The sequence below is a fragment of the Salvia miltiorrhiza genome, chromosome 8 (genome assembly GCF_028751815.1).
Source record: "Salvia miltiorrhiza cultivar Shanhuang (shh) chromosome 8, IMPLAD_Smil_shh, whole genome shotgun sequence".
Lineage (NCBI taxonomy): Eukaryota > Viridiplantae > Streptophyta > Magnoliopsida > Lamiales > Lamiaceae > Salvia > Salvia miltiorrhiza.
The window spans coordinates 12623579-12637612 of record NC_080394.1 but is presented as its reverse complement, the minus strand read 5'-3'; the positions used below and the strand labels follow the sequence as shown (position 1 = coordinate 12637612).

Here is a 14034-nt window from a genome sequence, read left to right as displayed (position 1 = left end):
GCGAGATCCAAAGATCTTGTGAAGCAACGACCTCAAGTATAATAGTGGGCTCACCGTGGTCTCCTCGAGTGTAAGCGCCATGCCAAGCCACTGGACAATTCTTCCAAGTCCAGTGCATGTAGTCGAGGCTCTCCAACATTCCTGGGACCCGTGTTTCGCCTCGTGTATTGCAAGCAATCTTTGAAGTCGGCGGTGGTCAGCCTCCTCAAATACATTGCGCCAAAAATGTGAACAACGGCTTTACAAAATTTCTTCAAACACTTCAACGCTGTAGTTTCTTCTATACGGAGATATTCATCGCAACAATCATCAACAGTACCGTAGGCCAGTTGTCGAATAGCTGTTGTGCACTTCTGGATCGACGAGAAACCCGGGCGCCCACAAACGTCGTCGCGTTGTTGGAAGTATGGATTGACCTCCAGCACATTCACAATGCGCAAAAAAAAACGTCTGGCTCATACGAAAACGACGTCGTAAAAATTGTGGGCTGTACACAACCTTGGGGAAAAAATAATCCCGATAAAGATGCTCACCACCGCTTTCACGATCACGATGGATATATCTACGCTTCTTCTTAGGTTGAGGCGGAGGATCAATTTGAAAGTACTCGCCACTTGCAATAAAATGGAAGCAAGATGCATGAAAATAATTTGGGATTGACATTTGGATCAGAAAATTGAAGATGATTTTGGTCGGGTACTTTTTCGTTGAATGGCGAAGAATTGTTGGAGGAATTGTTTGAGGATGACATACTGTTTGATTATTGAATATAGAAGAAATTGTAGAGAAAAAATGGTAGAGAAGTGAATGGACATGTAGTATTTATAGGGAGAGGAATTAACAGAAAAAAAAGAAAAAAAAAGGTAAAGTAACCGTTGAACGGCTGAAATGAAAAAAGGAAACCAAAAAAAAAATCTGACCTCAACGGTCGAAAAACGACAATTTTTTTTAATTAAATGGGCGAAAAATCTGTAATTAGGCTATGTATATAACGCTCTCAATCGTTCTGCACTATGCGCCAAGCGCGGAAGTGGGGGGTTGGGCGTAGAGGGAGATGGCGCGGCATTGGGGGAAGAGGGCATGCGGCCAGGCGTCAGCATCCCCACTGTGGATGCTCTAGTTATAATACATTTTCACCACTTTCAATATCAATTAGTATAATATTTCTTTTCACTATTAATATACTCCATCCGTCCCACGAATCTTGACACGTATGCCTTTTTGGGCCGTCCCACAAATCTTGACACATTTCCAAATAAGGTAATAATTATTACATTCTCTCTCCTATTTTATCACTTTTATTACATTCCTTCTCCTATTTTATCACTTTATACTTGATTACCTACACACTTAAAACACTAATCTACAAAACGTGTCAAGATTCGTGGGACGGAGAAAGTACTTAACAATTATTTTCTTAAATTCGCGCCGTTTTCATTTAGGAAGTTATTTAGGGGACGGAATGAGTAGTTTTTATATAGCCTTAATAAAAATAATTAATTTCAATTTCCACCTATGAATAAATCCTCAAGTGACATTTCAACTTGCAATATTTTGACATTTTCTTATTATAAGAGATTATTACATGACATCCACATGTCCAACTCTTTGATTTATTTATTCTAATTGGTCCCATCCACGTATATATTTGTACAAAATAAAACAGGTACGCTAGCTGTTTACCCTTCTCGAAATTCCTTGTTTTGCGCAACTTTTATTTCTATCTCCTCATCCTCCCTTATTCCTACGCTCACCATGTGCACGTTAGAGAAGCGCGGCAGTATCTTCTTCCTCACGCTAACCGGCGCCACCAAGAAAGACCAGGAGCACCGCCTAAACCCGCCACTCATCGCCGCCATCCGCGCGGCGCTAGCTGAAGTCAGATCGCAAGCCGTCCCGGGATCGGCGCTCATCACTCAAGCCGAAGGCCGATTCTTCTCCAACGGCTTCGACCTCCGCCACGCGCAGGCCGTCGGCGCGGCCGCCGGCTCTGCCGATGCTGCGGGGGCAGAGCTCCTCAACATGGTAGATCTGTTTCGAGGCGTCGTCGCCGACCTCCTCTCCCTCCCTATGCCGACGGTCGCGGCTGTCACGGGGCACGCGGCGGCGGCAGGGCTGATCCTCGCAATGAGTCACGACTACGTCGTGATGAAGAAATCGAGAGCGGTGCTGTACCTGAGCGAGCTCGATATCGGCATGAGCCTGCCGGATTACTTCACAGCTCTGATCAAGGAGAAAGTCGGCTCCAGCGCTGCGCGGCGGGAGCTGGCGCTCCGTGCGGCGAAGGTCGATGCAGAGGCGGCGGTGCGGATGGGGATTGTCGATGCGGCGTATGATAGCGCAGAGGACGTGGCGGCGGCAGCGGTGCGAACGGCGGAGGAGCTGGGGAAGAAGGAGTGGAGCGGCGAAGCGTACGCCGAGATCAGGAAGTCCCTGTATCCAGATGTATGCAGTTTGTTAGGGTTGGAAGAGAAGGCCGTCATGCCGTCTAAGCTTTGACCAGGTAAAACTTATTTAAAACTAAGAATTTCCTCAAACTGAATGCTTATTATATTTTTCAACTTATATATGATTATTATTGATTAGTTTGATTGGGTTTTTGATTTTTTGTTTTCGTCTTATTTCTGTGCACAACAGTCAGCACTGTTTTGGTTTTTCTTTTTCCTTTTTTGTGAGGAAAAGGAAAGTTATTTATTGATAAGTTATGGATTAAGTTAATAAATTTCAATGAAAGAAAAAAAAAATGATTCAAATTGGCGACGCCTAATTCCAAGTCTGACTACTGTGTCTGTGTTTGATAGGTTAATTTAAGCGTGTTTGTTTAATTAAGTAGCGTTTTTTCATAGCATATGCAATTTAACGATGGGGCCCGATGAAAAGGGAAAGCCCGCTGCTAAACTACTGTTCACCTCGATTGTGTACCCCACGGTGGGGGTCAGTCACATTTATGCTACAGTATTCTCGTTTAAAATTTTGGATTCCGAATTTGCCCTCCCAATTTTGTACATAAAATTCGGTTCCTCTTTTATTGACGGCGAATTTGTTCTTCATTCATCGCCGATCTGGTAAGCCGTTTTCTCTTCTCTCTACTTTTTTGTGCGATGGCATACATTCCGATGAAGGAACGATTCTAGTGGTAGCTCTGAAATTAGGGTTTTATGTTGAAAATTTGAAATAGTATGATGTGGGTTAATTTTTCAATTCGATTTCTCTCTGTCGTCTGTAATGAAACACAAAAGAGTATGAAAAACGCGTCGACATTACTGGTATCGACGGCTTCGTGTGCTCTTCGTTCGCCGGAAGTTTTGTAAAAAAAAATTAAAAACGATTCTTTTTTTGAATTGATGAAATTTCCCTATTTTTGCAATTTCTTGTATATTGGGTGTTGGAGGCGACGGGCTGCAGGCAACGAGAGGGCTGATAAATGAAGTTTTTCGATTTTTCAGTGGGCATAGAGGCATGTTCAAGAAGAGGACGATGGGATTGGGTTTCAGTGGGGTAGAAATAAGATAATAGTTGGGTGATAAAAGAGGGCATGGGGTGAGCGGTGCTTCCAGGCTTCAGCCTTCCAGTCAGAGAGAAAGACGAGGGGGTGGGGGCGGGTGGGGTGACTTTTTTAGTTTTTTAGTTAAAATAAGATAAGATACTATTATTTATATAATACCAAATTGATTTTATTATATATGAAAATAAGATTTTTTTTTAATTTAACAATTTAAATGTATATAAGGTTAGAATTGTAATTTGTATATTTAGTCTACATTTTCATCTAAATTATCAAACAACTAATTCATGTTATCTAGATTTTAATCTTAATCTATCAAACACTAAAATACATTACTAATCTCACCCAATCCATATTACTTTTTTTCTTTTTTCTTTTTCAGTATGTCCCTTAAATGTGCGAACTCTTCTTTTTCGGTATATCCATTAAATTTATAGACACTCTAGTTTGAATATTACTCCACCGTCCACACACACTAAACTTTAATATGAAATTTTTTATCCACTAAAATTCGTGATAAAAGCACATAAGCATACTTATTACGGACGGTGGGAGTATATTTTGTATTGATCTAACTGAAGTTAGTCATTTTACATCTTTATGTTTAATTATATGTTGTTACTAACAATAAACTTACATTTTTACATAAATATCTAATTAAATGTATATTAATATACCGACGTAGTATTACATTATTTATAATATTATACAAATCAAAATTTTGAATTGCATAATTTGAATCGAATTCAATAATTGAATAATTGAATAATCGAATAATTGAATGATATTCTTTCATTAAAAAAATAAATTAAATAATTAAATATTAGTTTTTCACTGTTATCACAAATACTTCGATAAGCGAATCAAATAGAATACAAGTAAGTACTCCCTCCGTCCCACTGTATGTGAGACTTTTTTTTTAACACGGAAATTAAGAAAAATGTATTTTGTTTGTAGGTGAAAAAGTGAAAATGTATTTAAAGGGTAAAATCTTTACCAAAAAAAAAAAGAGTCTCACTTATAATGGAACGTCTTAAATAGAAAGAGTCTCAGATACAGTGAGACGGAGAAAGTAGTATTCGACTAATAAACGAATACTAAATTGAAAAGTTCGATAGTTTCGTGAATACAAATTGATATCGTGATATTCGATTTGTGTATACATATCCAAAACAAAGTCAAGTCACTATTTAAATATTTTATGACACAATATATATTCACTATTTAAATCAAATCAAATCAATGTATCAAAAGCAAATCAATGCATATTACTAGTATTTAATTAATCAAATATAGTATAATTAATATATATATATATATATGTGCCCGCGCAAATCTTTAATTATTAAAGAAAGAGATGCATTTTAAAATTTGAAATTTAAAATTTAAAATTAATTTTAAAAATGTTGTCCAAAGTTGAATATATAAAATTATATTTCAATTAATAATGATTTAATAAAATATCGTATTATGTTTATACATAATAGGTATGTATAGAGTTATCATTTGAATTATTATGAAATAAACACGAATATATAGTAATTCCTCTTTTTCTAAAATTAGTGAAACTAATTTGGTATGGTTTATTTGCTTAAATCTTAGAATATCTTTTGCCTATTGAAATTAAAAACTTATTTTGCACACATTGGATAATAATAATATTAAATACGGTGGACCAGGATAATATCTTTTTCCGATCAGAGTTTCAAAGAGAGACGTTTGTGAAAACTGAAAACTATGGTCCAAAGTCCCTCTCAAAAAAGAAGAAAAAACAAAACTAAGGTCCATGCTGCTTTTTGATAACTTGCGCGGTTTTTAATTTTTTTTCTACGTAATTTATCAAGAAAATAAAAATAGAAATGCATTGAATTATATGTTGATAAACTAAACATTACACGCCGTTCTTATATAGTACAAATGAGGTAAATTATACCTCCTTCGTCCCATTGATAATGATTCATTTTCCTTTTTCGTCTGTTCCATTAATAATGATGTGTTCTAAAAAAGGAAATCACATTATCTCACAAAAAGTTGTGGGCTCCACCATTTTCTATCATTTTTTGTCATTTAATTTCTATTATTATTAATAATCGTGTAGAACTGTAATGAGCCATTATCAATAGGACGTGGGGAGTATTAGGGGTTGCTGAAGAATGAAATTGATAATTTTGCTATTAAAATATATATTCATACATTAAAAATTGCTCTTATTTCTTATTTTAAGATGTGCTCTCACGGTATATATGAGTGGGCTACCGTGAGAGCACATCTTAAAATAAGAAATAAGAGCAATTTTTAATGTATGAATTTTATGTAGAACACGTATGAATTCGCTGTATAAAGGTATGAATTGTGAAAAATAATTTTTTGCTACCTTTGAGATTCGAACTCAGAACCATACATTCATCCAACATGATTACGAATCAACCGTAGATCTTGATGATCTAAGGGCTAAAAATGATTCTTATTTTATATCTTAAGAAATGCTCATATTTTAGCCCTTACCTATTACTAGCATTTTTCTTCTTTTCAAAATGCAACTTTTGGCGGTTATCAATCATCAACAAATACCATAAGTTGTCACAACATAATTTATTCAAAGGAAGGCTACCAACGTGTGATAATCTCCTGAAAAGACAGGTTCCAATCCAAAACTTCGAGGCTTTGTGTGTGTGGTGTTACTGGTGTAAGTTGAAGGAAGAATCGATCAAACACACCTTCTTTGCTTGTCAAAATTCGGACGATCTCTGGAAAAAGATCATTCTTTGGCTTGGTAAGCAGACGGCTTTGCATCGTAAGGTGAAAGATCATTACAATGCCTTCACAAATCTGGGGAAAAAGGAGGATAAGCGCTTCCTGCGTGGAGTTTGGATCTGCACGACTTGGGTCTTATGGAAAGAGAGAAACGAATGCAAATTCAATCAAGGCAAGTGGAATGGAGAGAAGTTGTTTGCAGAGATTAAATCGAGGCTTTGGGGATGGAAGACGACTTACAAGTTGTCGATATCTACTTCGGATTTTAGGAGCTGGTTCATGACAGCTTTTTCTTAGGCTTTCTTTTGCTGGTTTTCGGGTGTCTTTTGAAACTTGAGTTGTTACTATTGTTTCCTGCCTGTATTCCAGTACTTCTGTTACCTCATTCTGTTTTATTTGTCTTATTTCTGATAAAAAAAAATATTGATAATCAAAACTATAAACGATAAGCTAATATCATAAAATGACATCCAATAAAAATGGGAGGGAGTATATTATAGCCATATTTCATAAAAACATAAGCTTTATAACGCTACTTTATAATAGATAAGGTATATAGGCATTTTAAGTTTAAAAGACTATAATGCCCTTTGACTTTTTTGTAAATCATTTACTCGATGGTATACTCGATGGCACATCTTCATTTTTTTTCATTACTTGATGGTGTACTCGATGGCACCATCGTGTACACGATCGAGTACTTTGAGTACTCAATGGTGTCATGGAGTACACCATTGAGTACGACAACGACGACTGTAACGGCGCGGTGGCGGCGACTCGTCGGAGGCAATTTTGATGTAGAGAGATAATATGTAGAGAAGAAAATGTTAAATACAATGTAAAATGTTAAATAAAAATATAATGTAAAATGTTAAATAAAGATACAAAAAGCCAAAAGATGTTATAGTTTTTTAAACATAAAATGCCTATATAACTTATTTATTATAAATTAGGGTTATAAAACTTATATTTTTAACAAAGATGGGTATATGTGATAATTGCCACTATATATAATGCCACCCAATTCTTGGCTTTATATATAGTGGCTATATGTGATAATTGCCACTATATATAAAGCCAAAAGATGTATTTAGAATTTTAGTTCCGATTGAATTTCAAAAGGTTTAAAGTTTATGTATTAATTGATCAAAATAATAGTGTTGGTCAAAAGTCAAAATTCGATTATACTATAATTTAAAAATAATACTCCCTCCGTCCAACGAAGCATGATACAAGTTCCTTTTTGGTCTGTCCCACGAAGCATGACACGTTTCTAAAAATGGCAAAAAAATTATCATTTATTCACATTTTCATTTTTTCTCCTACCACACTTCACACACAAAATACCAATTTCTTAATTCCCGTGCTGAAAAGAAGTGTGTCATGCTTCATGGGACGGAGGGAGTATAATTACATGTTAATGACTATCAATTTTTTTTTTTGGCTTTTTGCTCATATATATATATAGAGTAACAAATTGAGATATCGGTCACTTTTGTCGTTTTTGTGGGTTTCGACTTAGGGGTTCAATTTTTTTAAAATAAAATTAATAATTAAATAAAAAATAAAAAATAAATTAAATTAAATGAAAGATAAAAAAATAATCATCAACACAATTATAATATTATTTAAATTACAAAAATTACATTTCAAATAGATTTTCAATTCATACAAAACAACTTCAAAAAATCAACGTGACTTTTGAAATGTGGCAAATTAAATCACCGTATTTTCAATTTTTACAATTTCGTCCCCTCGATTTTTTACGATCATCGGATTATTGACTTGAAGTTTATGTGGATTAGTTCTCCACGTAATATTCATGTTACGATGTAGTTTGCTAATCCACGTAAGCTCCAATTTAATACTCTGGCGTTCGAAAAAAAAAATGGGGAATGAAATTGCAAAAATTGAAGAAAATAGTGATTAATTCATCACACTCAAAAGTCACGTTAAAATTACAAATTCGAAATAGTTCGTGATTTTATTTGCCAAAATCTCATAAAACTTTTTAAGGTAAAGTAACTTTTAATATCAAATTCAAAAAATAAATCTCTATAATCCAATTCAAGCATGATATGCATAAATTAATTATTTGTTCATTTTTTTTAAAACGTCTTAATACAAAAACTAATTATAGTATAAAATAATAGCTCAATACAATAATGAAGAAGTTAAAATCATAGTATTTCTTTTAATATAAAATTATAAAAATATTCTTACTATTTTTGAAAATTTACCGTCCTTGCTTGATAGATGCGGTTTTTGGTCTCAAACCTAAATGGACCACATCGATTTGCCATTTTTGTTAATCACAAATTACGATTACTTTTTTTTTTGGTTGGGGTGGTGGGGGGAATCCATTTGTTTATACGGATTTGTTATTTGACGACATCATAACTTCAATGACGACATCATCACTTTTTAATTTTGTTTTTATCTTTTGAAACTAACACATTTTTTATCCATCCTTTCAAAAAAAAAACACATTTTTTATCCATAATTTTTTATACAAAATACATAATATAACACACAAAAATACATTACATTATGTATAAAAATGCATTGCATTTTACGATCGATTAGACATTTTTTTCCCGCTGACCCCCCATCCATCCCACCTCCACCCACCCCCATCATTTTTTTTTCCGTAACTTTACACACAAAATTACATAATTTTGTCTAATAAAATGCATAACATCGTACATAAAAATACATTGCATTTTGCAATTGATTAAGTATTTCTCGCCACCCACCCTCTCAACCCCCGGTCGAATTTTTTGTATGCAATATTATGCATATTTATATTTATACATATGAATTTTTGTGTGCAATTTTTTTTTACAAAATTAAGAAAAATGATCGGGAGAGGGTGGGTGGGGTCGTGGCGAGAAATACATGATCGATAGCAAAATGCATTGCATTTTTGGGTACAATGTTATGCATATTTGTTTGAAAACGTATGCACTAAAACATGTCATTTTCAGAAAATCCAAAAAATTTAACTTTTTTTTATATATTTGAAAATTTTATTCCGATTTACCCCTGCACGGATTTTTCCTTAGAAACCCTCTGCCACGTGTCACAATATTGGTGAGCCACATGGACAAAATGTGTGGTCCAAAATTGGTAATACATACTACCTAAAGCTTGGGTGGGTACTATATGATGTCATTCCTATATATATATATATATATATATATATATATATATGGGAGAGCTACAGTAAAAACACTTCTTAAAATATAAATATAAACGTTTTTTAATGTACGAATTTTATCTAACAAGGTTACGAATTCATCCAACATGGTTACGAATTGTGAAAAATAAATTTTTGCTACCTTTGGGATTCGAACCCAGGACCACGAATTCATCCAAAAGGGTTACGAATCAACCGTAGATCTTGATGATCTAAGGGCTAAAAATCATTTATATTTTATACACTTAAGAGTGTTTTTATTCTAGCCCTCCCATATATATATATATATATATATATATATATATATATATATATATATATGTGTGTGTGTGTGTGTGTGGGGGGGGGGGGGGTTAATTGCATATAAATTACTGAACTTTCAATAAATTCTCATTTTGTGCACAATCTTTAAAATCTTTATTAAAATTAGTAAACTATTAATTCTATATCACTTTGCATACTCGTTCATTTTTCGACCAAACTTTAGGCCTACAACGGCGTTGTTTCCATCCAACTGTACAATATGACGTTGGTTCTTTTTTTCCACATGATCATATTTATGACATGTGAGCATATTTATGCAAAGTGAGTATAATTATATCATTTCGCCATGACGAAAATTAGGTAAATATGCAAAACGAGAAAAAATTAATAGTTCAGTAGTTTAATAAAGATTTTAAAGTTCGTTTGCAAAATGAGAATTTGTCGAAAGTTTATCTATATATTTATATATATATATATATATATATATATATATATATATATATAACCAGGGAAGGGCTAAAATAAGAACATTTCTTAAGATATAAAATAAGAATCATTTTCAGCTCTTAGATCATCAAGATTTATGGTTGATTTGTAATCCTGTTTGATAGATTTATGGTCCTGAGTTCGAATCCCAAAGGTAGTAAAAATTTATTTTTCACAATTCATACCTTTATACAACGAATTCATACGTGTTTTATAAAATTCGTACATTAAAAATTGCTTTTATTTCTTATTTTAAGATGTGCTCTCACGGTAGCCCACCCCTATATAACCATATATATATAGCGGTGGACTAAACTAAAAACACATTTTAAAATATAAAATAGGGACCATTTTCAACCTTTAGATCATCAAGATCTACGGTTGATTCATCACCTTGTTGGATGAATTCATGGTCCCGAGTTCGAATCCCATAGGTAGCAAAAAAATTATTTTTCGCAATTCATACATTTACACAACAAATTCATTCGTGTTCTACATAGAATTCACACATTTTAGCTAGTTCATATTTTATATGTTAAGAAGTGTTTATACCGTAGCCCTCCTATATATATAAACAAACCAAGACGCTCGCAAACTATTTAGAACTCGTTTAAGTTCGTTTAGAGAAGTTCGATAAATAATGAAACCAAACTTGACCTTGGTAGTATTCGTCTCGTTAACTCGTGAACAAATTCGTTAAATGATTTAGATTGAAAAATGTAAATTATTAGTTTGTACTACTTATATTTATATACCAAAATTAATAATAATTGTATTAAATATCTAATTAACTATGTTTGTTATACGAAAATAATTAATATATTTATTATTTTGAACGAAATAATTTATTTTTAAAAAATAATAAATATTTTGAATATAAATATAAATTTAGAAAGTTCGTATAGACTCAATTAAGCTTGTGAGCCTTAAAGTATTCGAGAAACAAAGCTCGGGATTCGACTTGATACTAAACAAATCAAATTTGAATATATCATTATTTGATTCGGCCCAATTCAATTGCACCCCTAGTCATAAACTGCGAGGTGTGTGATTATTTGTATGATCTTTATTAAACTAGCTTGTAATTGAATTAATAGATTAATTTTGTAGATTTAATTAACATAATTGTTTTCCCTAGGACGAGATTAGTTATGTGTATCACTGACAATAGTCGAATTGTACTCTATTTTGTTATCAGAACTTTTAAAGTACTCTCTGTTTATTTGTTGAGGTTGAGTTGTGACTTGTGAGTGCCAGTACTCACGTCCAAGTAGGATGTGGTATATATGTTATTTGTATGATTTTTAAAAGTTGATTCTTTTGTAAGTCCTTTTAACTTATTTTTAAGTAGTGATAAATTTCTTTTGACGAGGCTTTCAGATATAGGTGTATTTACACCAAATTTGGCAACCACTTTGTGTATTGATTTACTATACTTTTTAATTTATTATGTGTCTTACTGCATAGTCGTTACTATGTTGTGTGACATTATGAGTCCCTTACCATTGATTTATTCTTGATGTGCATCAAGCAGGGATTGATCTTTTTGAATTAATGATTGTAGTTTTAATTAACAGTAGCACCAATTATAAACATACGCGCGTCACAAAATCAACATGCATTGTCTAGCAAAATGAAGCTCACATTAGTCATTACATGCATCGAAAGAAGGGACATAATGGATTGGGTCTCCTTGCCCCACTTTTGTTGGCTAGGAGCTCCATTCATTTCTCAACTCTTTTTGGCGATAACAACGGCTCGGCGGGAGAGATACGAAGAGGGTGTCTCGTTATGTTTATTTTAAAGAGCTTATTATAAGCTTTTAAATGTTATAAGATAATTTAAAAATTTATAAAATATAAATTTTTAAGAATTTATAAATTATCAAAGTATTTAGATAGTTGAGCTTATAAGTTAGAGAGATAATTTTTAGTTAGAGAAAGAAAAAAGAAGAAAAATGAAATTAGAATGATATAGGATGAAATAAAAAATTATAATTGAGTTATTCTTATAAAATGAGTGTTGTTTATAAGATAATGAGACCATAAATTGAGGTAGATGAACTTATTTTTTGGGAGCTTATAAGCTCTTAGAACTTATTTTTACAGTTTATAAATTCTTTAGGAATTTATTTTGTCAAACACGTGACACTTTAAAGGAGCTTATAGACTTTTAAACAACTTATAAACTCAGTCAAACACCCTCAAAGTTGGTGATGCTACTGTAAGACCAAAAGTAAGATGTTTACCATGTATTTAATTAATACGAAAAAATAGATCAATACTCCCTCCGTTCAACTAAGCATGACTCCTTACTTTTGACACAATTATTAAAGAAGACAGATTAAAGGACAAAAGTAATAAAAAGTGATGGAGCCCATAATTTTCTGTAAGATAAAAAGATTTTTTTTTTAAAATAACTATTTATAATGTGACAACTCAAAATGACAAGGGGCCATATTAAATGAGACGGATGGAGTATAATTATATAACTGTTGATGTTGAAGACAAAGTCTTGACATAAATATATCAGATTGTTTTTAGGTTTATTGACCAGACTTCTTATTTCTTGGATTCCGGACTTTATATTATATATACTATTATTGAGACTTCATACTACGTTAATTATGTATCTTTGTTGTTTCCATTTAAATAATTCCTACATGAAAAAACAAGGAAAAATTAGGTATTAATTAATTCTTTATTTTTCTGTGGTAGGTAACCAGACCGCCCATCTGCAACATTTACAATCGCGTTTACGTATATATAAGTTTCCTAGTTTGTTATTGTTGTTGAGTTTTTAATTATCTGAATAGTGAAAACATATGACACGAGAAATTAGTATAAATATTAACTAGGTTTCATAACCTCATAATGATTTTTTTATTTTTATAATAAATATATTTTATTTCATTTTTTAATTAAAAATAGGTGGATTGAGATTCATATCAGGATCAAGTATTCTTATAAAGGGAAAGAATACTAATAAGTTAGAATACACTGATTATAACCAAAATAGTAAATTTAATAATGAAATATACACCCTCTAAAAAAAATAGTAAAAAATAATAATGAAATATACACGTGACACAAAAATTGTACTTATCCTGTCCCTCAAAGGTTTGCTCCAAGGAAAACGATGCCGATTTTAATATAAATTGGTATAAAGTTATTTGATTGTGGGATCATATACAAAAATATTATTTAAAAAATTTTAATTATAAAATTGATAATGGGATAATGTATAAAAAATAGAAAATAAATAGATTAATTGGGGTAAATTTAATTTTTGGAGATATCAAAAAAAAAAATTAGAGCAATTTTTTAGACGGAAGGAGTATGACATTAGATCCTAATCGGTAAATTAACACAAATAAAGTCAGTGTGCCACGAATGTTTATCTTTGCCATCTCCGTGGATCGAATGAGATTCAGTGTACCACACTTTATGTCCCACTCTGTGTCCCACTTTCAATTTTATTTATTTTCTTATATATTTTTGCTTCAATTTCAATTTTATATGCTTTAGTTTAATTTTGTGATTATTAACTAGGGTTTATTCCATCAATTTAGGGTATATAATTATTTTTTATCATTTAATTTCACTTTTATTAGCTAATAATAGGTTGATAAATTCAAAGTCATGGTATATACTTTTTAAAAAATCTAATTTTTTAAAATAAAAATTAAATATAATTCATAGTATCATAATAAATTTTATTTTTATAAAAAATATTTTTAAAATAATAGATATAAGCATGGGACACAGTGGCACACATAAAATTGTGGGACACCGGATCTCATCTCGTATTGGATAACGCCATAAAT

At 32.2% G+C, this 14034-nt stretch overlaps 1 protein-coding gene across 3 annotated transcripts; it reads left to right on the top strand.

The window, feature by feature from the left end:
• Positions 1 to 1475: 1475 nt before the first annotated feature.
• Positions 1476 to 6695, top strand: LOC131001088 (enoyl-CoA delta isomerase 2, peroxisomal-like). 3 transcript variants are annotated; one of them, XM_057927293.1, is made up of 2 exons: positions 1476 to 2503; positions 6146 to 6695. In XM_057927293.1, exon 1 carries the CDS (start codon positions 1756 to 1758, stop codon positions 2497 to 2499), a length of 744 nt encoding a protein of 247 aa, XP_057783276.1. In that variant the 5' UTR covers positions 1476 to 1755; the 3' UTR covers positions 2500 to 2503; positions 6146 to 6695. The 3 variants fall into 3 exon arrangements, with proteins under 3 accessions (XP_057783276.1, XP_057783277.1, XP_057783275.1); XM_057927294.1 differs by having other exon boundaries at positions 6142 to 6695; XM_057927292.1 differs by lacking the exon at positions 6146 to 6695 and adding an exon at positions 3447 to 3786.
• Positions 6696 to 14034: the final 7339 nt, after the last annotated feature.